Consider the following 25,513-nt stretch of genomic DNA (forward strand, 5'->3'; position numbering starts at 1 on the left):
AAGATCGCTTCTGGTGGCCCAATATGGCCAGGGACGTGAGAAGGTTCGTGCAGGGCTGCCCTGACTGTGCCATGTCAAAGAGTCCCCGTCAACTCCCAGCCGGTAAACTCCTACCATTACCCACACCTAACCGTCCGTGGTCACACCTAGGAGTAGATTTCATAACGAATCTACCCGCTTCTGATGGTAATACTTGCATCCTTGTCATCATTGATCGTTTTTCAAAGTTCTGTCGACTGATTCCCCTCAAAGGTCTTCCCACCGCACTCCAGACAACAGAACTCCTCTTCAATCGAGTCTTACGGTATTACGGCCTACCCAAAGATATAGTATCCGACAGAGGACCCCAGTTCATCTCAAGAGTCTGGAAGGCCTTCTTCTCACTCCTAGGTGTAACCGTAAGCCTCACCTCAGGCTATCACCCACAGTCTAACGGGCAAGCCGAACGTAAGATCCAGGAGGTGGGGCGCTTCCTAAGAACCTTCACCACGGCCACCAGGACCCCTGGAACCAGTTCCTAGACTGGGCCGAGTACGCTCAGAACTCCCTATGACAGGCTTCCACTGGACTCACTCCCTTCCAGTGCATCAGCTAATCTAATCAGCTCTCAACTCCACGCTGAGGTGTGTGCTTCACGATCTCTGGTCCCCCTGTTCTCCTGGTCTCCGTCTCCACAAGTTCCTGAAAGGCAAAGGATTCCTGTTACTCCCAGTATTCACCTCCCTGGACAAACTCAGTGTTGGATTACTCACCTCAAATTCCCCGTCTTCATTTCTGACCTACCTATTCAATAAACCAATAATTGCTCATACTCACCCCTGTGTTCAGATCTGTACTCACGTAACAATAAGCATGTCAATTTTCATACTCACAAAATAGGTCTCAGAAGATTTCTCCATGGTCTGTTCTGCTCAAGTCTATAAATCAGAGTCTTCAGGCAGGCGAACTTCTTAGTTATAATTAAATATAGTTTTATTGTATATAGGTTAAATACATTACAAATAAAATACTAATATATAAAAAAACAGAAATAAAAAAAGGTATATAATATATAACAAGGTCGCCGGCACCGGAGAAGCTGTCACACAGAACCAGCATCTGATTTTTTCATCGTACTTCAGTCCTTTATAGACAGCAGGTGGATTCCAATGTCTTGACACGTCATGAGATCTGGAAATTCCCTTAGCAGATTTCTATATAAAGTTCTCCATTTTCTCATTTGTCTTCTCCGGGACTTTCTTCTCAGATTCCTTCTTTGCTGCATCTGCAACACAGCACTCAACGGTAACATTCCTTTCCTTAAAGCTCTGGCTAATACATGTTTCATTCCTGGCTAACACACCCGATTCAACTCGTCAGCTTTAAGACCTGAAGTGGGTCAGAAAAGGTAAAAAGAGTGAGAGAAAATATGATGTATCCGTGTCATGTTCAGCGGCGGCGGCTCTTAAAGAAATAACAGACAAAATAACCTAATAACCAGCTTCTGGGATGTCTATTAATCAAAGGACAAAGAGGAAATAAGAACATTTATTGCTTTAAGGATTCATTTAGAATTTAGTGCTTGATAACTTCAATTTCTGTATATTTCTGCTGAAGGGCACAGGTAAATATGACATTTATTATAATGGGTTGTGAAGATTGTTTTAAGTTCACTTAAATTACAAGTTAGTTTTTTAAAAGTAAATAAGTTTTAAAATTGGTAGCTCTCAATTATACTCTAATGTTGACTGGCTATAGTCAATGGTTAAATATTGGGGGGGGGGGGGGGGGGGGGATTTTATAGAGAAATCAGTATTGGTATCAGTGATATTGGCCTTTAGTCAAAAAAAGATGCCATTGAACAAATATTAAAAAATATACTGTCTTTGTTGTTTTTACATTAATTTGAAGATTGAATGTTAAGTTATTGCAACATAAAAGTATATTTAAAAACTTTAATGTTAGGTGGGATTAATCGCGATCAATTTCAGAAAAATCTGTGATTAATTAGTACATTTTTTTACAGGTCCAGATATTTAGCATGTCAAATATTTCACGGGCGTCGGCGACTAATGTAACTTACTCGTGTAAATGATATCCCCCGCTGGATATCAAGCCTCCGCATTCTTCTGAGGAAAATCCTGTCTTATTTCTCTCAGCGTTTCTTCTTCCAGAAACAAAGTAGCCGAGATGATCTTGAGGAAAAGTCTCACTGCTTTGTTTGCTGTGCTGTGGCTGTTTACATGCCGCATGTTTCACGTGGACTATTGTAATATCAAAAGTGGGATCTGCTCGTGGACGTGGTCACATTAGAGATAATGAAGGCAGACGGGGAAGACATATCATTAAAACCTGCAAGTGGCGTCGCCGGCACCACCGTTGAGCCCAGGACGTTAAAATCCAAAATACAGTGAAAACACATTTAAAGGATTAGTTCACTTTTAAAAAAACTTTTGCTGATAATTTACTCAAATTTATTGGATAAATCTAAGACATAAACTAATCTAACACATGAACACAGGCATTCACACAAGTTGCAGGAAGAGAGAAAGTAAGGAAAGGATGAGTTTAAAAGAATGAAATGTGAAATCCCAAGTTTATAGCAATATGTGCAATTGCCTAGACCTGAACAACCATCATTTATTTAATTAACCCTCGCATTGAGTTTCTCAATGAGGCTATTAACTAAATAATCAATGCACCAGTTCAGCTAGAATCTGGAGGTACTTGTGTTGCTTGTTGAGGGGGTTCCCTTGTTGTAGTTGTTGCAGAAAGGGGTTTCCCAAGGTTGCTGATTGGCTGGAAGTTCAGAAGTCATTGAAGTGACATCTTGGAAGCCAATAGTTGGGCGTTAGCTGAAGATGTGGAGTTGTGGGCTGGTTGAAATTTTGATGCGAGCATAGTTGGAGTTGGACTCGGAGACACGGCGTTGCAGCAAGAAGAAGAAAAGAAACTAAAGTAAAAGAATAAAAGGATGTAACGAGACTAGATAGTTTTTCTTTTCTTCGGGTTAGGTAGCAGTGGGCGGACAGGCCGAAGCACGCTGGAACTGCACTCAAAGAACGCAAAAAGTGATGGCTAAAAGCAAAAGTATAATTATGGTATAATTTTATATAATTATATAAATATAATTTTGGCATATAAGTATAATTTTGGGCATGATTTCTATAACAAGAATATGATACATTTGACAAAGAATTTTCAGATAGCGTTGGAAGACACTGGAGAGGATGTCCGCACTGCACACGTGTGCAACCTCAAACCATGCTATCCAACCGCGGAGGAATTGGAGACCCAGGAAAAACAAAAACTCCTTCACTTATTTCAAGAAACCTCTGATGATGATGATGAATTCCTAGGTTTCTAATTCATGTTCTCTTTCAACAACCATGGGTTGTTTTCTTCCAGGGGGGGAGAGCGTGCCACAGAAATCATTTACTTTCACTTTGTGTGACTGGGGTGGAGTGTTTCAACTAACAGCGGAAGGAAGTAGGATATAAGGAAGCGTGACGTATCTGAAATAAATTGTGTCATCAGTAAGGTTTGCAGTAGTAAGAGTGAGTGGACGGCGTACAAAGTGGAAAGACTGATGCTTGTCGAACTGTGGCTTCCTGTGAGCAATGTCTGGTGCGTCGTGAAGTTTATTGGACTTCTAGCGTTACACATCAAGATCTTCTGCTTTTAGTAATACTGTTCGGAAGACAAGTGAGGGCTGTTTATCCACCTGTCCTGGTTTCTACACAACACTCTCCAGTTTCCTTTCTGACTGCAACCTTGGTCAGTACCTTTAAGCCACCCATACACACACTCATTCATATTCATTCATTCACTACTACACACGCACGCACTCGCACGTTTGATGTGCTTATTGTTTTTTACAGTGTTTAATGGTTATTTTACTTTAAGATTAGTGTTTGATGTTTTTTTTTCATAACTATGGAATGAAATATTTTTTCCTCTCTCTCTCTTTCTACTTCTTTTTATGATTGTGGATGCGAATCTGCCTGTGTTGGGAACTTTAATTAGCGTGATTCTCTCTCCACAATGGCGGCTTGTCGCTGGAGACGGGATGAGGAGCAGAATTGTTGAATAAAGCAGTTATTTTGTTTTCTTTGCACACAAAATGTATTCTCGTAGCTTCGTAAAAAACCCCTGATGTTACATGGACTATTTTACCGATGTCCTTGCTACGTCTCTGGACCTGGAAACATTACAGTTTTGTTGCTGTCTATGGAGGGTCAGCGAGCTCTCCGATTTCAAAAATATCTTAATTTGTGTTTTGAAGATGAACGAAGTTCTTGTGGGTTTGGAACGACATGAGGGTGTGTAATTAATGACAGAATTGTCATTTTTGGGTGAACTAACCCTTTAACTAATATTAAATTATTTGCGTTTTGGAAATTTCCATTTTACCTCATTCTTTTTTCAAGGTTAAATTTACACTTTGCACTGGCATTCACGCTCTGCTTCTGTAAACAGAAAACATTGGCTACTTTCATTTGATTGGCCATCTGAATGATTTTGACATTGATGAGTGTTGTTAGCCACACACATCTGTAAACTAGCGCAGGTTAATTCTCACACTTTAATAGTAATTATAACTCCTAACAGGCTGTGTGTCTATGAAAAATGATTAAGTCAAGTCACCTTTATTTATATAGCACTTTTAACAATACTGTAGCAAATTAGCTCAATAGGGAAATGTATATAAATAATTACAATTATGATTAATTATAATTATTTATATAAGCTGCCAGTAGTAACTGTAGCAGAATTAAATTGCCATCAACTAATTTGTTCGTCCAGCGAACATTCAGTGTAAATTCATATCAACTCTAAGAAAGGATATTTTTGTGGCCACAGGAAATCCCTTCCTACAGTATGAATGCATTAGAGCATGTAGCAAGGGTCTAAATCGTAAAGGGACATTATTCACAAGCAGGACCAGAAACTCATGTAATTTCTGCACAAAAGTTTTATTAGCTAAACAAACAAACATACAATCACTCATACATGGGGAAAGGGCAAATGAGACTTGATGGATGAAATCATCAGAGAATGAAGCTATGAAAAGAGTCAGTTAACCACCTGAATAAAACCATCAGCGCCGTTTATAACAGGGTCTACAGCTTATACCATTGGTCTCAAACTCAATTCCTGCAGAGTTTAGCTCCAACACTAATCAAACACACCTGATCCAGCTAATCAAGGTCTTCAGGATCACTAGAAGCTTCCAAGCAGGTGTGATTTGGAGCTGGTTGGAGCTAAACTTTGCAGAGCTGTGGCCCTCCAGGAATTGAGTTTGAGACCTCTGGCTTATACTAAACCTCTGTTTAGTTAAATATACTATACTTGCATTGCCTTGGTCGTTGATGAGTGTCCGGATGCAGTCTCGGATGAAAGTCTTGATGGTTTCAAGGTATTGGACTTGTGATCATGTTCTTCCTGGTTTGAAGAGTGATGAATTCCAAAGATGTCCTGACTCGATGGTGATTGGGAGTTTCTTCCCAGGTAGGAAATGAAGAAGAGCTAAGAGAGGCATCTGCTGAGATCTGAGGATCTTTGGTTGAATGGAAAGTCAAGGCCGAAGCCTGGCACACTTAAGGGTTCCAGGAGAGTTCTAGCTCACTTCCTCATCTTCTCCGCATGTAAAAGAAGCTAAAACTCTGTGTCAAGGCCAGCCAGGTGCGCTTGCGCCAGCTCTGGGACTTAGTCACTAGAAGACGAGAAGGTGATGAGAGACGAGTGAAGAGACTAAAAGCTAGACAGGTCACTGAAGTGAGGCCTTTTATGTTCTGTGGAGGTCACACCTCTCAGGGGTCAAAGAGCCAATGGTGGCTTATACTTCTGGTGGGAAAGTTTAAGACTCTTTTTCTCTGAACATGGTAATTTGCGTATGTAATTCAACTTGGCGTCGATGCAAAAACTACTAAAGATTCTTAGAACACTAATATGTTGCATATATACCAACATATAATATATACTCTCATTTAGATCATCAGAAGATGAATTCGCAGATACTCGACATGGCATAGGTAAGCATGCATAAAACAGTATACAATACAAAAGACCATATACAAGAAGGTAGTAATCATGCACACTGACCTGGGGATATGCAAGATAGGAAGGTCATAGAAAACTTTGTCTATGAATTAATGAAAGAAGTAATTTCCTATAGCAGTATGTGTCTGTTTTAGAGAGAATTGGGTAAGGGGGAAGATTCTCTCTACATACTTTTAAGTCGTAAAGTTTATCTGATCTGGCTGAGGTGCCCTGGTTGCCATGGTAACCAGGGGCCTGGGGTCCTTCACAGACATCCTGCCACTCAGTATGTTTATTGGGTGAGGGGTCTGTGATTATTTGTTAATCTAACGAATAACTGATTTGTTAAATCTAATGAACAATTGTGTCTCGGGTTATTCCAAATGCTACAATACAGATTGTGTAAAAGCAACTTTACAGTATTAAATAGGTACAATAGTGTGTAATAATGCAAAAGGACAATAGATGAACCAGCAGTTCAATTCCAGGCTGCAACACAGGTAAGATTGTGCAGAGGACCTCAAAACGATCATTGGTATGCAATTTTCTCAATCGGTTGCCATCCCCTGGTCTAAATTAAAGGGTGTCTGCTTAATATTTGAAACTATAGCAAAGAAGATGGTCAGGTGAAGAATAAAAAGGTAAAGGATATAAAAAATATAATACAAATAAAAAAAATGTTGTCAAAAAGTTAAATCAGATGAAGCTCACTTTCAGCTGTGGTGTGTGAAAGTAACATTGTTTTCTAAAAGATAAACATTTTATATTGCCTCCTTTTTCTAAACCTCTTGTCACGCTATGGAAATCAGAATTATCTTCACGGAATGAGTGTGCAAGTGCCGTTTCAAGTCTGTGTGATATGTGAAACTCTTTTCACAATGAGGACACTTATAAGGCTTCTCTCCAGTGTGAACTCTAATGTGAATCCTAAGGTTTCCTTTAATTGTGAAGCTCTTTCCACACTGAGGGCAGGTGAAAGGTTTCTCTCCAGTGTGAATTCTTATGTGCTCCTCCAGCTTTGCTCTTTTTGTGAAACCCTTTTCACAGTGAGGGCATTTGTGAAGCTTCTCTGCAATGCGACGTCGTACACGATTCTTAAGGCGATTCCTTTCAATTAAACTTTTATCTCCAGCGTGAATCCTCATGTGCTGCTTAAGGTTTCTTTTATATCTGAAACTCTTTCCACACTCATCACAATCAAAAGGATTCTCTCCCTTGTGAATTGCCATGTGAGCCTTAAAAGTTTCGTTTCGTGTGAATCTCTTCTCACACAGATCGCAGGAGTAAGGCTTCTCTCCAGTGTGAGTCCTCATGTGGACATTAAGTTTTTTTTTCATGTCAAAACTCTTTCCACACTCAGGGCAACTGAACGGCTTCTCTCCAGAATGGATTTTTAAGTGGATTTCAAGGCTTTGTTTTTGAATGAAACTTTTTCCACACTGTTGGCAGGTGAAAGGGCGCTCTCTCGTGTGAACTCTCATGTGGCTATTCAGATTTCCTTTTAGTGCAAAACTCCTCCCACACTGTTGACAGGAGTAAGGCTTCTCTCCAGTGTGAACTCTCAAGTGACATTTAAGATCTCCTTTTAGTGCAAAACTTTTCCCACACTCTTGACAGGAGAAAGGCTTCTCTCCAGTGTGAACTTTCATGTGAATGTTAAGACTTCCTTTTAGTGTGAAACTCTTCCCACACTGTTGGCAGGCATGAGGCTTCTCTCCAGTGTGAACTCTCATGTGAATGTTAAGATTTTCTTTTAGTGCAAAACTCTTCCCACACTGTTGGCAGGCATGGGGCTTCTCCTTAGTATGTACTCTCATCTGGCCTTTAATATTCCTAGTTTCTGTTTCATGAGTCTGAACATCACTCAAAGATTTTTCCCCAGTCATGGAATCATGGCATTTCTCATCCTGATTGTTCTCTTCCATTTCATTCAGGTCTTGACTCTCCTCTTTCAGTGGCATCGGGTCTAACGTGAAAATAAACAAAAACAAGTTAACACCAGATTATTTGTTCAAAGCAACAGACATGAAAAGGATGTAAACCGGCAAAAATGCAAAACGGTCATATGCTCAAAAAATCAACAATCACTTCACAGACAGCAGAGACACACGGAGCCTGTGGCAAGCCATTCAGACCATCACTGACTACAAGCCCCCGCCACAGGCCTGTGATGATGACACATCCCTCCCCGATGCACTCAACCACTTTTATTCACGGTTTGAAATGCAGAATGACACACCTGCACAAAAACTGCCCACACCTCCCAACGACCGGGCGCTCTGTCTGTCTCCAGCCAATGTAAGGAAGACCCTATCTAGGATTAACCCACGCAAGGCTGTGGGTCCTGACAACATACCTGGCCGTGTTCTGAGAGACTGTGCTGCACAGCTGACAGATGTCCTAACAGATATCTTCAACACCTCACTGAGCCAGGCAGTCGTCCCCACATGTCTCAAATCCACAACAATCATACCGGTACCAAAGAAATCACCTGTGTCCTGTCTGAATGACTACCGTCCCATAGCACTGACTCCAATCATGATGAAGTGCTTTGAGAGTCTAGTCATGCACAACATCAAAACCAGCCTCCCCAACACACTCGACCCGCTCCAGTTTGCATACCGTCCAAACCGCTCTACGGACGATGCAATTTCCTCCAACCGCCACCTGGCTCTTACCCACCTAGAAAATAAAGACTCCTATGTTAAAATGCTGTTCATTGACTTCAGCTCAGCATTCAACACAATAATCCCACAACAGCTCATAAATAAACTAAACCTGCTGGGCCTTAACAATTCCCTTGTAATTGGGTCCTGGACTTTCTAACCGGAAGACCTCAGTCAGTCCGTGTCGGCCACAACACCTTGAGCCCTGCAACACTGAGCACAGGTGCCCCACAAGGCTGTGTGCTCAGCCCGCTGCTCTTCACACTGCTGACCCACGACTGCACTGCCAAATTCAGCTCCAACCACATCATCAAGTTTGCTGATGACACAACAGTGGTAGGTCTCATCAGCAACAATGATGAAACGCACTACAGAGAGGAAGTGGCACAGCTGGCTGAATGGTGTGGCACTAACAATCTGTCCCTCAATGTGGAGAAGACAAAGGAGGTTGTGATGGACTTCAGAAGAAACTCCGTTGACCACCCCCACTGACCATCGACAGCTCGACTGTGGAGAGAGTCAGCAGCACTAAATTCCTGGGGGTGCACATCACAGAGGATCTCACCTGGACCACTAACACCATGTCACTCTCCAAAAAGGCACAACAGCGCTTACACTTTCTCCGCCGGCTGAAAAGAGCAAGTCTCCCTCCACCCATCCTCACCACATTCTACAGAGGCACCATTGAGAGTGTGCTGACCACCTGCATCACTGTCTGGTACGGGAACTGCAGTGCTGCTGACCGCAGGACCCTCCAGCGGACAGTGAACACAGCTGCAAAGATCATCGGTGCCCCTCTCCCCTCCACCCTGGACATTTTCCTTACACGATGCTCCAGCAAAACCAACAGCATCGTGAAGGACTTCACCCATCCCTCCCACAGTCTCTTCCAGCTCCTACCATCAGGAAGACGGTACCGGAGCATCAGAGCCCGCTCCGCCAGACTGCTCAACAGCTTTTTCCCCCAGGCTGTGAGAGCCCTGAACTCAAACCACCCCGCCCCCCTCTGAAACCCCATGCAAACCCCTACCTCCTGAAACATGGACCACCCCCCAACCTTACCACACCAAAGAAAAAAACTGTATGGAACTTTTTTTGTGCAATTGGAAGTGTGCTGCACACAGGTGAGTGGGCCTGTACAAACCACTTTTAGTAACACACTCTCCTCTATGTTTACTATGGACACTTTACACTATGGACACTCTACACTTTACACTATGTGCACTATGGACACTTACACACACTGCTGCGTGTACACAATCCCACAAAAGACTCAGCAATATATGTATGTTTACATGCTCATGCACTACAAATCATCCTGCTCTGTTCCCCAACCAGCTGCTGACTCAAATGTCTCTCTTTGCACATGTACAGTATTTATGTGAAGCATTCGTATAGTTTGTATTTTTTATATTTAATTTTTTTTGTTTGTATAGGGTTACGACTCAAGATGGCGCCGAGTATGGCTGCTGTGGTGTGGAACGCTCCCGTACTTTTGTTGTTTTTGTTTGTTTGTTCTGTGTTTAGTCATTCTCCTACTGTCAGTTTTACCAGAGACGAACTACTGGACATAAGGCGACACACACCGGACAATTTTTTTCCGGTTTTTCATTATTCAGACGCTTTGTTGGATGTTTTGGTCGGAGGGGCAGCGGTCCTAGTCAAACGCGCGCTCAGACGGAAAAGAGGGAAGCGCGCCGGCACGCTGGTTAAACTCCGCGAACGCGGCTTCCGAACTGCGCTCCCAAGCATTCATCTAGCGAATCTCCGATCCCTTCCTAACAAAATGGATGAACTACTTCTCCTCACCCACACAAATAAGGACTTTTCAAACTCTGCTGCATTGTGCTTCACTGAAACCTGGCTGAGTGAAAACATCCCGGATAACATGCTTCATTTGCCGGGATATCAGCTGTTCAGATCAGACCGCATCACGGAGCTAACGGGGAAAACGAGAGGTGGTGGACTATGTTTCTACATAAATGAAGGTTGGTGTTCAGATGTAACAACTCTGAAGAAGATGTGTTCTCCTAATTTGGAGGCCTTCTTCATAAACTGTAAGCCGTTCTATTCACCCCGAGAGTTTTCCTCCTTCATTCTCGTGAATGTGTACGTGCCTCCAGACGCGTGCGTGAGCGCCGCGATGCAACAGCTGGCTGAACAAATATCTGAAACAGAGCAAAGGTACCCGGACTCTTTTTTAATCATTCTTGGAGATTTTAATAAAGCAAATCTCTCCCGCGAACTGCCAAAATACAGACAGCACGTTACATGTCCCACCAGAGTCAGTAATATATTGGATCATTGTTACACAATAATTAAGGATGCATATCACTCTGTCCCACGGGCAGCTCTGGGGCTCTCTGATCACTGTTTGGTTCATCTCATACCGACCTATAGGCAAAAACTCAAATCTTCTAAGCCTGTATTAAGAACTGTTAAAAGATGGACTATTGAAGCAGAGCAAGATTTAAAAGCTTGTTTTGACCTCACTGATTGGACTGTTTTTGAAGCCGCTGCCACCGATCTTGATGAACTCACAGAGACTGTAACATCATATATCAGTTTCTGTGAGGATATATGCATCCCCACCAGGACATTCTTATCATTCAATAATGATAAACCGTGGTTTACTGGGAAACTCAAACAGCTTCGTCAGGCCAAAGAGGACGCTTACAGAAGTGGGGATAAAATCTTGTATAACCAGGAACAGACTAACAAAGGAGATCAGAGTGGCTAAAAAGAACTACTCTGAGAAGTTGAAAAAAGAACTTTCAGCCAACGATCCGGCGTCGGTATGGACTGGTCTGAGGAACATCACCATGTACAAGACACCACCCCCACAGTCTGCAGAGAATCAACAACTGGCTGACGATCTCAATGTGTTTTACTGCAGATTTGAAAAGGCCAGATTGACACCCAGCACCCGCTCTGATCTGCACTTCACACATTCACCTTCCCCCCCTGCAACCCCCCTTACTCCCTCCCCCACCATTCTACCTGCGTTTAAAGTCTGTGTAGAGGATGTGAACCGGGTCTTCAGAAAACAGAAATCTAGGAAAGCTTCAGGACCAGACGGTATTTCACCTGCCTGTCTAAAAGTCTGTGCTGACCAATTGGCCCCCATCTTTACACAAATCTTCAACAGATCTCTGGAGCAGTGTGAAGTTCCCCGCTGCTTCAAACGCTCCACCATCATTCCCGTCCCCAAAAAGCCCAAAATCTCTGGACTTAATGACTACAGACCTGTCGCACTCACGTCTGTGGTCATGAAGTCACTTGAGAGACTGGTCCTGGCCTACCTGAAGGACATCACTAGACCCTTGCTGGATCCTCTTCAGTTTGCCTATAGAGCAAACAGGTCTGTGGATGACGCTGTCAATATGGGACTGCATTACATCCTGCAACACCTTGACAAACCTGGGAATTATGCAAGGATCTTATTTGTGGACTTCAGCTCGGCCTTCAATACCATCATACCTGACCTTCTCTCAGACAAACTGAGACAGCTCTCTGTGCCCTCCTCCATCTGTCAGTGGATCACCAGCTTCCTGACAGACAGGCAGCAGCTAGTGAGGCTGGGCAAACTCACATCCAGGACTCTCACCATCAGCACTGGCGCCCCTCAGGGTTGCGTTCTCTCCCCACTGCTCTTCTCCCTCTACACGAATGACTGCACATCAAAGGACCCCTCTGTCAAGCTCCTGAAGTTTGCGGACGACACTACAGTCATAGGCCTCATCAAGGACAGTGACGAGTCTGCTTACAGACAGGAAGTTGAGCAGCTGGCTGTCTGGTGCAGTCTTAACAACCTGGAGCTGAACACGCTCAAAACTGTGGAGATGATAGTGGACTTCAGGAGAAACCCCCCTGCACTCCCCCCACTCACCATCATGAACAGCACTGTGACTTCAGTAGAGTCATTCAGATTCCTGGGCACCACCATCTCTCAGGACCTGAAGTGGGACAATCACATTGACTCTATTGCGGAAAAGGCCCAGCAGAGGCTGTATTTCCTCCGCCTGCTAAGGAAGTTCAACCTGCCTCAGGAGCTGCTGAAACAGTTCTACTCTGCAATCATCGAGTCTGTCCTATGTTCTTCTATAACTGTTTGGTTTGGTTCAGCTACCAAAACAGACATCAGAAGACTACAACGGACAGTTAGGACTGCTGAGAGAATTATCGGTGCCCCTCTGCCCAGCCTCCAAGAACTTTACACCTCCAGAGTGAGGAAAAGGGCTAAGAAAGTCACTCTGGACCCCTCACACCCAGCTCACTCTCTCTTTGTACTGTTGCCCTCTGGCCGGCGCTACAGATCACTGAGCACCAGAACAGCCAGACACAAGAACAGTTTTTTCCCCCAGGCCGTATCCCACCTTAACAACACATAACACATCTGTACATCTGTAAATAACCCATCAAACCTTCATCTGTACATAGGACACATGCACATTCACAGTTCTGTCTATGGTCAAGTCTCTTTTCTGTATATTTTTATTTTTATTACTATTGTTATTCTTAATTATTGTATATTCTCTTCATTAGTGTTCTTTATCACCTTAATTATATGTTGTCTGCACTATGTTTGTACTTTCTGTACTGGAAGCTCATAACACCAAGACAAATTCCTTGTGTGTGCAAACACTCTTGGCAATAAAGCTCTTTCTGTTTCTGATTCTGATTCTGATACAATATATATATAATATATAGTATACTTATAGTTAAATCTGTCAGTAGGTTAGTAGTGTATAGGTTTATAGTGTTTTTTACTTCATTGTTGTATGTCTGTATTTATGTAGCACCGTGGTCCTGCGAGACACAACATTTTGTTCCACTGTATGTCCCCACATGTAGCGGAATGACAATAAAGCTTGAATTTGAACTTAAGGTAGGTGTAGGGAGGGCTTATTGTCCCAATAAGGCAGCATACATTTAATGAATTGAATTAAACTATAATTTACACAATACGTAATTACTGCATACTGATTTAATGTACTACAATACTGAGGTGCAGATAATTGCATCTATTTGCAATAAGTATTATAAATAGCAGAAAATCCTGCTATTTCAACATAGTGAAAATAGAATCTACAGCTATTTGCACTTAGTGTAAATAGCATCTTTTGTTAAAGGGATCCTATTATGCTTTTTCACTTTTTGAATTTTAGTCAGTGTGTAGTGTGCATGTTTGGGCATAAAAAGATCTACAAAGTTACAAATCTCAAAGTCCACTCCAAACGGAGATATTTAGTTTTTTTTTAAAAATCCCTTTTCAAGAACTACAACGAACTGCTCGTTTGTACTACAGTGTTGATCGTTTGTGAGCAGAACTCTGTACAGCGTTACTGGGGAAACTTCGCTCTCTCCCGCTCCAACAGCGCCTCCTGCTGGCAGAGAATTAATCTACATATATATGCCGCCACAAATAGTGTAAATCTATGGTATAAATAAATTCAACTGTATAACTGTTTCACTGCAATTCAAGTTATAATGTTAGAATTAAAGATCAATAAACATAATACATATTTCCGTTGCACTTATCTGAACATAGTCAATGCAGTTATTTTTAAGCTGTTGTTGACAACCTATATAAAATGTGATTTAGCCAAAAAAATAAATAAATAAAAAATAAAAACAGCAATAACGTTACCACTTTAATATGTCTTGTAATATCCGTGCGTGCAAAGGTTCTGCGTGATCCTCAATATTCTCAAGGTCTGAATTGATATAGCAATATTGATAAACTTGCTGTTTTGGCGAGGGGCGGGGCAATACTGAAACACCGTCTAAGCTGTTCGCCAATCACAACACACTGGGACAGCTAACCAATCACAATACATTTAGTTTTTGGGAAGGCAGGCCTTCATCAAGCCCGGAACTAATCGAGCTGTTTGTGCCAGGCTGAGGAGAGAGGTATTGTAATAATGTGAATTATATGAAAAATAATGCGATATTCAAACCACCAAGTATGAGAGCATGTTCTAGTACACCCCCAAAACAAAATCAAGACTTTGTAAAAGAGCATAATACACTTAGTGTAAAATAGCATCTCTCACTAAGAAAATAGCCACCGCCATCCATAAAATCACATTATATTTGTCCCAATTTGGGACTCCCAAATTATTGTCAATGTACATAATGACTTCATCCTAGGCTGGAAGATTGTGTATTTAGCATCTTTCAGTACAGCGTTTGCCTTTCTATCCGTATGCTTTATATAGATAGCTATATATAGAGCTATTAATATACATAGTTAATATAAAAGTTCACTTCTGGATTATCTGTTTTAGATTGCAGTCTTGAATTTGGTGCAATACCTGTGAGTTGGTGCTATGTTTCTCGTCCGGTGTGCAACTACCTTACGTTCTTGCGCCGTCCCCGGTGTATTAAATGTGGGTCTTTGAAAGTGAGCAGTTTTCAAACGTATTTACTTTAGCTTCTTAGGTAATATCAATGCTATGATATATATATATATTAGATGAGTCCTAAATTACAAAAACATATACATACAACATGTTTGATCAAAATTATTGCTTAGGACAATTTGGTAGTCGCTGGATATGTGTAGGGACAAGTCCCTAACGTCCTCCTAATTCTACACCCCTAATGGGCGCAGAAGCTGGAGGCAGAGTCATGGATCATCTTGATTTGGTGAAGCTGGAGACCGGAAAACCCGAGGCTTATCATGGCACTGACTCCCTATTACACATCATACACATTTTAAAATCTCGCTAATAACTTAAAAAGCCCTGAATGGTTTAGCTCCTCAGTACTTGAGCGAGCTCTTTGAGAAGAACTAATAGTTAGGGTTAGGGTTAGGGTTAGGTTAGGGTTAGGCTAACTAATAGTAACCCTAACTAATAGTTCTTCACGTCCCCTGCAATCTTAAAACTCTGGCCATTTGATAATACTTAGAAAATCAAAATTAACTGTGGGCGGGAGATCCTTTTCCTATTTAGTGCCCAAATTCTGGAACAATCTACCTAGTGTTGTTCAGGAGGCAGACACACTTTGTCAGTTTAAATCTATATTCAATTAGATTTAATCTAGATCCTGTCCGTATCCAGACCAGATGGTGAATCAGCACCTAGCGATGACCTCTACAGCCCTGAATGTCAGCGGAAATCAACTAGTGTCAACTATATGAGCCCTAAACACAGATTTCCTGCAAAGACCTCGCTGACTCAACGGCCATCAGCACAGACCATGGGAACCCAACGAGTCCTCTTCTCAATTCTGACTTGTTGTACTCTGGAATTTCATGGTTTCATCTGTCCAGAGGAGAACTGGCCCCCTGACTGAGCCTGGTTTCTCCCAAGTTTTTTTTTTTTTCCTTCTCAATTTCTGTTTTGGTGGAGTTTGATGGAGTGTTGTTTCCTTGCCACTGTCCCCGCTGGCTTTCTTATTTGGGGACACGTAATTTCTGGCATTATTGTTGACATTTTTGTCGCCTCTGGCTTGCTCATTTGGGGACACTTAATTTCTAGCAATTATCGTCGATTTGATTGCACAGATACTATTTTAACTAAACTGAGCTAGACAATGACATCTCTGAATTCAATAGTGAAATGCCTTTAACTGAAAATTGAGTGTTTAATCTTATCATTATACTTTACTGACCCTCTGTCCTCCAATGTGATACTGTTAAGTGCTTTGACACAATCAGTATTGTTAAAAGCGCTATATAAATAAAGCTGACTTGACTTGCTTGCACATCTATTTGAACAGAACTAAGCTGTACAATGACATCATGGAGTCAATGATGAACTGACTTTATCTGATTTTTTTTAATATAATAGAGTATGACAGGGATAAAAACATCCCGCGATCTCGCTTCGAAGTCCCGATTTAAATCAAATGATTTGCGATATGCGATCTGATTGGAGCGGTTCGAAACAGTGAATTATTTTGCGACTCAATGGTTTAATTGATTCTGAGTTTCAAAAAGCTCCATTGATTTTGTGTTTTTTGCTCGCTTTATATGATTTATTAGTTGCTTGAATAACTGTGGAAATGAAATCATTACAATTAATAGGCCTAACTTACAATGTTTTTAATAGACTGTGTTTCTGTCAGATTAAAAACCTTTCATGACATGACCCCCATATACTTGCCTAAAAAGACGGGTTTATAATGTGCGTTATTAACAGATTACACTAACATTAGGTTAGGCTATAGCCTTATGCTTACCATCCACCTAAGAAGAGATTTTTATTTATTTTTTTAAAGCCCTGATTTTTTCACAAATCACACCCTGTTTGTATGTATTGTATTGTTTTTGACTGAACATTGTAATTTTGTAACAACATCCTACCCAGGGACTGCAGATGCAAATTAGCTTTATAGCTAACTCTGGCACAACACGTTTGTTGTGCATTGTCCCTGTATAAATAAATTACATAAACTACAAAATCTGGAAAATTGAGTGTTAACCATCATCCTCTTGCATTATCAACATACTATTTTTCTGTTTAATACTGTAAAGCTGCTTTGACAATCTGTACTCCCATGGTGGCACAGGATGGTCAGACTCACTGTGGGACTTGGGCTCTAGGCTCTGGCTCCGTTGGGGCATCGGCTCTGGCTCAGTATTCATGGTGGGCATGAGCTCCCTATCTGCTCTGGGCTCTGGCATCATAACCATGTAGTGGGGGGTACACTAGCTTGGCTCTAGAATTGGCTGCGTGACAGGTGCAAGGTGGGGCTTCTTCTGCTTCACCCATGGTAAAGTTGGTGTACTCTTTCAGTGTCCAGCAGGTATTCCCCTCTGACATCAGGAAGGATTTCACCATCTAGCCCACACCTAAAGCCCTCCGTGTGGGTGATGCCATCACACCTTGCTCGGTGGCAGACGTTGACAATGACTCTATGGCTATGTTCACACTGTGAGCGGCCCAAGCTGTTTTTTTACATGCATTTTTTATTTCTCTTTGCTATTTGGGCTTATTGGAACCTAATTAGAATAAAAACTAAGTATCATCTTTTGATATGATGTACTTTTAGAGAAAAATTATGTCCACATATGTGGATTCATGGTCCGAATTTCCATAAAACACAATAAAGTCACCTTTGTGTAATAGAATGAAAAACTCTTTATTTCTGCCTTGAACACAGCAGTTTTTTTCCTGACTGTTTTTTAATGCATTAATAACACATACACACATATTTTTGAACATGTTTTGACTATCAGAGAGTAAAAACCAAATTGTTGCCCATTTTGGACAGTTAAAAATAGTGTTTGGAACATTTGATATGCTGCAAAACAGTTGCAGGACGACACTATGTCTGTAACAAAATATAAAACATTCAAAGCATTTTAAATAGCCACTCTTGCATTAGGCTACTAATGTGTTTTGAACATCATAGTGAAAAAAAGAAAAAACAGTAGCTCATGTGACATTTTGCATTGGTAATGTAAAAAAGGGAACATGTTAAAGGCTGCGATAACTGAGCACTGAAGGACCAGGCCTGCTTACAGAGGCCCAGAGGTCACCTGATTGATTGACCTTCACGGAGTCGGAGAACATGGAGGAACCAAGGAACATATACACAACTTGAGAATCACTGCCATCACTTATGTGTGAAAGGCTGAGTAACAGTTGCGCTCGGTTTGCAAGCACAAGAACACTTTGCAGGTCATACAACGCACTCGGGTTCTTCCAGTGCAGCCTAGTTGTCTGCAGCGCATTGCATTTTTCAGGCCGATCATCTCTGGGAGGTGGGCATTAGCCTTCCTGCGGACCGAGACATGGGGCAACTCTGTCACGTGACGTTTCACTCCCTGGTTTGAATCTTCTTCTTCCTCCTCTGACTGTGTCAAAAGGTCTGCATCTGCACCGTGATGCTGGGCCAAGAGGATCATAGCCACTTCCATGCGGAACTGAAGGAACTGGATGGGTCTTGTCTTTGGTCCAGCACATATTGCATGGTCTTTTCGGTAGAGTAGCCAGCTGTTGGCTAAAGCCAGATCCGTGAAGTGCATTACCATCCGCATTGTCCACTTCTTAGTACGGGTGCTCATGCGATAGCAACTTATCATTCTATCCATCAAATCAACTCCACCCATCTTGATGTTGTACTCACGGATAATGCTTGGTCGCGAGACAGTGACATATTGTTTAATTTTCTTGTCCCAGCGCTGGCAGGTGTCTTCTGGCTGTGTACCATGAACAACAGACATCAGCAATACTGGTTTGTTGTCGTACCACTTCACTACACACAACTTTCCATCTTCAGCAGAAACTTCTGATGAGGTACCTCTTCCTGTGTTTTTCATGGCTTTGTCACTGGGTAACTTATGCTTCGCCTCAGCGAGTCGGTTCTTCATTATTGTACCAGTCATGTACAGCTCTTTCTCCATCATTCGTTGCGCACCTTTGATGGTGGTGAAGAACCGGTCACAATACACCTTTGTGCCACGATGCAGAGTTTGGCACAGACGCTCGATGACTAAGCTTCCCAAACCCAGGCCCTCTGGTTCTTCGACCTTCCCAATCAGTGAACCTGTGCCTTGATACAGCTCAAAGTCAAGCACAATGCCATCTGCTGTAGCACAAACAAAGTTCTTTATGCCAACTGGGTTTGGCTTCATTGGCAGATATTGTCTGTACGGACAGGCTCCCTTTAAAGGAATCATCTGCTCATCAATAGATGCACAATCAGGTCGATTCAGAGACAAGCAGCCTTGCAGAATCCGATCCAGAAAAGGCCTCACCTTCCAGAATTTGTCCGACATTCTCAGGTCTTCTGGCACATCACGATCAATAACCACTTTTATTGCTCCCCTCAGTTTGAAGAATCTGGCACCTGTGAATTTGTCAGTGATGGCAGTGATTTTCAAAGCTTTGGACCAGTACATCCTAATGGTTGGGTATCGGATGCAGGACATCAAAATACAGGCACCAAAAAAGTGGTAAATCTCACTTTCACTTTCTCCAAAAATAGAACATTAAAACACTTGAGAATAATTAAAAATTAGTAGGTTAGTTTACATTACATCTTTAATCAGCATCATAAACTAGTGATATTTGACTAAATTGGCCCCTAACAGAAAGGCTTGTAATAGGAGTCAAATGGTGTAACCGGTTACATTATCATGGACACCTACAGTATGTAAGTACATGGCCTTGGTGGGAATATTTCAAATGTAATTTTTAAAGTTATTACTCATTTTTGTAATAATTATGAATTATCAATGTATTCCTGAGGTCATACCACATGACATGTATGCCTAAGAATACCTGACCATACCCTAAAAATGTAAAATTATCTCATATTTTAAAGAGAGTTACTAACATTTGCATGCAGTATTTAGTATCACCCGAGGTCCTTCTCTGTGATATAATTTCCTGTCACATGGGCTGTTTCTCAATACCAAGTACGCAAAGTTCGGACTGTAATTCTGCAAATGGAACAGCAGCATACTTGATAACGTCAGTCAGCTCGTCTGAGTTATCTACACTGTATTACAATACCACAAAATACTGCCTCTTTTTGTTTTCATGTAAACATATTAATAGCCGCTAAAATATAGTTCAGGGAACGTACATGCATTACAGTGAAACAAAATCAAACAGCCTCTTTTCTGTTTCATTTATTGTAATGCATACACGCATTACAATACAACGCAATGATATCAAACACCACTGCCTTTTCATTTTCTACAAAATATAAAACAACCCTCTTTTCGTTTTCATTTTAAAAATACAAAACATTAATGTGTGGTTTAGGTAATATGTGCACATATACTCTGATTCACTGTATAATAAAATGTAATATGACAAGCACAACTGTTAAATGTCGATTTTAATGAACAATAATAGCCATTATAAAAGTAAAGTACAAGAGACTTATGTAACAGGAAATAAAGACAAAAGGAAACAAATCCGTCACATTAACAAAGTAAGCGCTGTATTACGATTAATAAATAAATAATTTATGAAAAATAATTTTGTGCTCAGCCAAAACGATATGACCTGGAAGAAATAATATATTCATGAGACCAGAGATTGCCTGTTAGATTTACCCAAAACAAATTTAACCACTACAGAAGAGCCAGAAGAGCCAGCGGCAGAAGGACTAGACTAGTGAGGCTGCTCTCGGCGCATATCTTTGATAAAAGGGGCGGAGCAAGGACACATCCGGGGATTTGAACTGTACTTTGTTAGATGTGAACTTTGAATTGGAACAGTACTTGGACGACTACTGATGACGTTTCACAAGTCCACAAGAACAGACAAGAACACATTGAGAAACGGCTATGATCTTGCAAAATATTAACAAAACGGCTTCTTGAATGGTGGTTACACCGCCTTGACACTCAAGGAATTGTACTTGACTCGCATAATTCCCCAAATTAATCATAATAATCAGAACAATCGTGCTCCATTTACTTTTATTTAATATAAAATAGTACTAATGTAAGATTATGCCAAACTAGCTGATCTGGTGTTTTGAGAACTTCACCTTTTTTAAACAAGATCAATTATTTGGTACAAAGTTTGGTCCCACTTTATATGAGGTGGCCTTAACTACTATGTACTTACATTTAAATTAATCATTTGGTACAATGCACTTATTGTGTACATACATGTTTTTACATTGTACTTATATTTTTAAAAATACCTATATATAATTACATCTGTAATTAATTTATGTAATTACATTTATAATTACACTGTTGACCCATCCCTTAAACCTTAACCCACCTTTAAACCTACCCATACCACCAAACCTGTCCCTAACCTTACCCGTATCCCACCTCAATAGCAGCAGAAGTGTTTTGCAATACAATATGAACACAATAAGTACATTGTACTTGTTTTTTGATGTAAGTACATAGTAGTTAAGGCCACCTAATATAAAGTGTGACCCAAAGTTTTTACGGCTACACCTCATTGACATTTTTGCAATCATCCGCCAAATATTCTCTCAAAATGAATTAAAACCATTTTAGACTTGGCTCACAAAAAAAGATAATGAATGCAATTAATTTGCACATTTCTTTAGAAATTTTAACCCTTTTAAATTGAATTAAACCATACAGACACAAAAACAATTAGCGTCACGTCATTGACCCAGATACTGTAGCAAAACTAAGTGATAGAAATGAATGGGTTTCATTGTTTTTAATTCTGAAGTAGATACTGGGCTTAATGTTACACAAAATACTTGTTTAGGCTATTTGCTGTTTATAATCATTTAATGTGTGAGATAAAGAGAGGTAAAGAGATTCATGACACAAAGTGACTGATGAAACTGACCTGTTTGTTGCTCAGTATATTCATGTTTGACTTCATTCTTCAGGTCTTCACTCTCCTCTTTAATAATCATCTCTGTTTGTTCCTCAGTATCTTCTTGTTTGACTTCAATCGTCTCCTCTATAATATACATCATCTCTGTTTGTTGCTCAGTATTTTCTACAATCATCACCTCTCCACTCTCTTCTATAATAAACATTATCTCTGTTTGTTGCTCAGTATTTTCTTCATTCTTCATGTCTCCACTCTCCTCTATAATATACACCATCTCTGTTTGTTGTGTCTCAGTATCTTCTTGTTTGAAATCTTCTTCAATCTTCAGGTCTTCTCTCTCCTCTTTAATAAACGCCATCTTTATAACCGTGTGCTTCAGCAGGAGTTTTTCTGTGTGTTTAAGATGAGAATAATTAACAGACAGATCTCAATCAGCTCCCTAGTTCAGAAGTCAGCTCCCTAGTTCAGTAGTCAGCTCCCCAGTTCAGTAGTCAGCTCCCTAGTTCAGGAGTCAGCGCACTAGTTCAGGAGTCAGCGCACTAGTTCAGCAGTCAGCGCACTAGTTCAGCAGTCAGCGCACTAGTTCAGCAGTCAGCGCACTAGTTCAGCAGTCAGCGCACTAGTTCAGCAGTCAGCGCACTAGTTCAGCAGTCAGAGCACTAGTTCAGTAGTCAGAGCACTAGTTCAGTAGTCAGCGCACTAGTTCAGCAGTCAGCGCACTAGTTCAGCAGTCAGCGCACTAGTTCAGCAGTCAGCGCACTAGTTCAGCAGTCAGCGCACTAGTTCAGCAGTCAGCGCACTAGTTCAGCAGTCAGCGCACTAGTTCAGTAGTCAGAGCACTAGTTCAGTAGTCAGAGCACTAGTTCAGCAGTCAGCGCACTAGTTCAGCAGTCAGAGCACTAGTTCAGCAGTCAGAGCACTAGTTCAGTAGTCAGCGCACTAGTTCAGCAGTCAGAGCACTAGTTCAGTAGTCAGCGCACTAGTTCAGCAGTCAGAGCACTAGTTCAGCAGTCAGCGCACTAGTTCAGTAGTCAGCGCACTAGTTCAGCAGTCAGCGCACTAGTCCAGCAGTCAGCGCACTAGTCCAGGAGTCAGCGCACTAGTTCAGTAGTCAGCGCACTAGTTTAGTAGTCAGCGCACTAGTTCAGCAGTCAGCGCACTAGTTCAGCAGTCAGCGCACTAGTTCAGGAGTCAGCTCACTAGTTCAGCAGTCAGAGCACTAGTTCAGTAGTCAGCGCACTAGTTCAGGAGTCAGCACATAAGTTCAGCAGTCAGAGCACTAGTTCAGCAGTCAGCGCACTAGTTCAGGAGTCAGCTCACTAGTTCAGCAGTCAGAGCACTAGTTCAGCAGTCAGCGCACTAGTCCAGCAGTCAGCACACTAGTTCAGCAGTCAGCGCACTAGTTCAGCAGTCAGCGCACTAGTCCAGCAGTCAGCGCACTAGTTCAGGAGTCAGCTCACTAGTTCAGCAGTCAGCGCACTAGTTCAGTAGTCAGCGCACTAGTTCAGGAGTCAGCACATAAGTTCAGCAGTCAGAGCACTAGTTCAGCAGTCAGCGCACTAGTTCAGGAGTCAGCTCACTAGTTCAGCAGTCAGAGCACTAGTTCAGCAGTCAGCGCACTAGTCCAGCAGTCAGCACACTAGTTCAGCAGTCAGCGCACTAGTTCAGCAGTCAGCGCACTAGTCCAGCAGTCAGCGCACTAGTTCAGGAGTCAGCGCACTAGTCCAGCAGTCAGCACACTAGTTCAGCAGTCAGCGCACTAGTTCAGCAGTCAGCGCACTAGTCCAGCAGTCAGCGCACTAGTTCAGGAGTCAGCGCACTAGTTCAGTAGTCAGCACACTAGTTCAGCAGTCAGCGCACTAGTTCAGCAGTCAGCGCACTAGTCCAGCAGTCAGCGCACTAGTTCAGGAGTCAGCGCACTAGTCCAGCAGTCAGCGCACTAGTTCAGTAGTCAGCGCACTAGTTCAGCAGTCAGCGCACTAGTCCAGCAGTCAGCGCACTAGTTCAGGAGTCAGCGCACTAGTTCAGTAGTCAGCGCACTAGTTCAGTAGTCAGCGCACTAGTTCAGCAGTCAGCGCACTAGTTCAGCAGTCAGCGCACTAGTTCAGGAGTCAGCTCACTAGTTCAGCAGTCAGCGCACTAGTTCAGCAGTCAGCGCACTAGTCCAGCAGTCAGCGCACTAGTCCAGCAGTCAGCGCACTAGTCCAGCAGTCAGCGTACTAGTTCAGGAGTCAGCGCACTAGTTCAGGAGTCAGCGCACTAGTTCAGGAGTCAGCACACTAGTAAGGGAGTCAGTCAGAGTCAGAGTTAAACACCTGATTAGACAAAAACACTCAAAATTAGCACATCAAAATAATAAAAGAATGCAAATGATGCCGAATCTTAAGAACTTGAAATCAAGCTGTTTTTGTTTTAATCTCTATGTGTTTATCAGGACTGGTCAGTGAGCAAACAGTGTGTTTGTGATGAACACAGACTGAAATGTTTCTGTTCCTCATGTTTACTCACAAAAACCGTTCATTGTTGTTGTTAGAAGTATTACAGTGTTACATAACCATTAATTTCACAGTTCTCTATTTATTTGACAGAGAGAGTTATTTTCGGTTTAAACTCCTTAAATGATTAAAAACAAACCTTTCTCCAGCAGAAACACGGATGCGGGAGCGCGACGCAGCCTTATGACGTCACCACACCAAAATAAAAGTCCCGTTCACGCGCTAAAAATAATCAGAAATTCACATTCAAACAATCAGATAATGGATTAATTTAAAGGATAAAACTTTACAACAGGGAACACTTATTAACTGAGTCTGGTTTCTCACAAGGTTTTTTTCTCCATTCTGTCACCGATGGAGTTTTGGTTCCTCTGGTTTGATTAGTTGGGGACGCTTCATTTCCAGCGATATCGTCGACTTGATTGCAAAGACACTATTTAAACTTATTGACACACTATTTTCCTTTTTTTGATATTGTGCAGTGCTTTGACACAATTTGCATTGTAAAAAGCGCTATATAAATAAAAGTGACTTGACTTGACTTGACTATTAACTACAACTTTTCCCTCAATAAATTCCTCATTTGCTGCTTATTAATAGTTAGTAAGGTAGTTGTTAAGCTTAGGTATTGGGTAGGATTGTGGATGTAGAATAAGGCATTAATATGTGCTTAATTACTACTAATAAATGGCTAATATTCTAGAAATATGCATGCTAATAAACAACTAGTTAAGAGACCCTAAAATAAAGTGTTAGAAATCAAAGTTATAAATACCACTGATATTGTTAAAAAGCTTCTGGTTTATATCTAAATGTAAGCAAGTGTGAAGTGATCACAATTATAAGAACAACTACTGAGCATTTGTGATATTCTCAATCATTAATAAAGTGTCTTGATCTTCATAAAGGATTAGAAAGAACTGTTCAATATTTCAAACTCATTAAGAATATGTAGTTTATAGAGAGATCTACACTTTAATTTGTTAACTAAAACTCAATCCTTATTATGGTGAATAAATATCCATATTTTTTCATCTCACTTTCTCCATAGAATATAAAGGCAATAAATAAAATCAAA

General features: G+C 41.4%; 1 protein-coding gene across 1 annotated transcript; it reads right to left on the reverse strand.

The window, feature by feature from the left end:
• Positions 1 to 4,943: 4,943 nt before the first annotated feature.
• LOC306858367 (uncharacterized protein) lies at positions 4,944 to 24,620 on the reverse strand. The gene is made up of 3 exons (XM_079398876.1): positions 24,575 to 24,620; positions 21,950 to 22,330; positions 4,944 to 7,987 (listed from the first exon to the last, which is right to left on the reverse strand). The coding sequence occupies exons 2-3, from the start codon at positions 22,296 to 22,298 to the stop codon at positions 6,813 to 6,815; spliced, it is 1,524 nt and encodes a 507-aa protein (XP_079255002.1). The 5' UTR covers positions 22,299 to 22,330; positions 24,575 to 24,620; the 3' UTR covers positions 4,944 to 6,812.
• Between the last annotated feature and the right edge of the window lie 893 nt (positions 24,621 to 25,513).

This window comes from Barbus barbus, assembly GCF_936440315.1.
Source record: "Barbus barbus genome assembly, chromosome: 39".
Lineage (NCBI taxonomy): Eukaryota > Metazoa > Chordata > Actinopteri > Cypriniformes > Cyprinidae > Barbus > Barbus barbus.

Bases quoted from the DNA above. Each gene is read 5' to 3' on its own strand.
- LOC306858367 (XM_079398876.1), bottom strand. From the start codon at position 22,298: ATGGCGTTTATTAAAGAGGAGAGAGAAGACCTGAAGATTGAAGAAGAT. The intron at 7,988-21,949 runs GTCAGTTTCATC...TTTTCACGTTAG, and splicing joins ATATACTGAGCAACAAACAG to ACCCGATGCCACTGAAAGAG.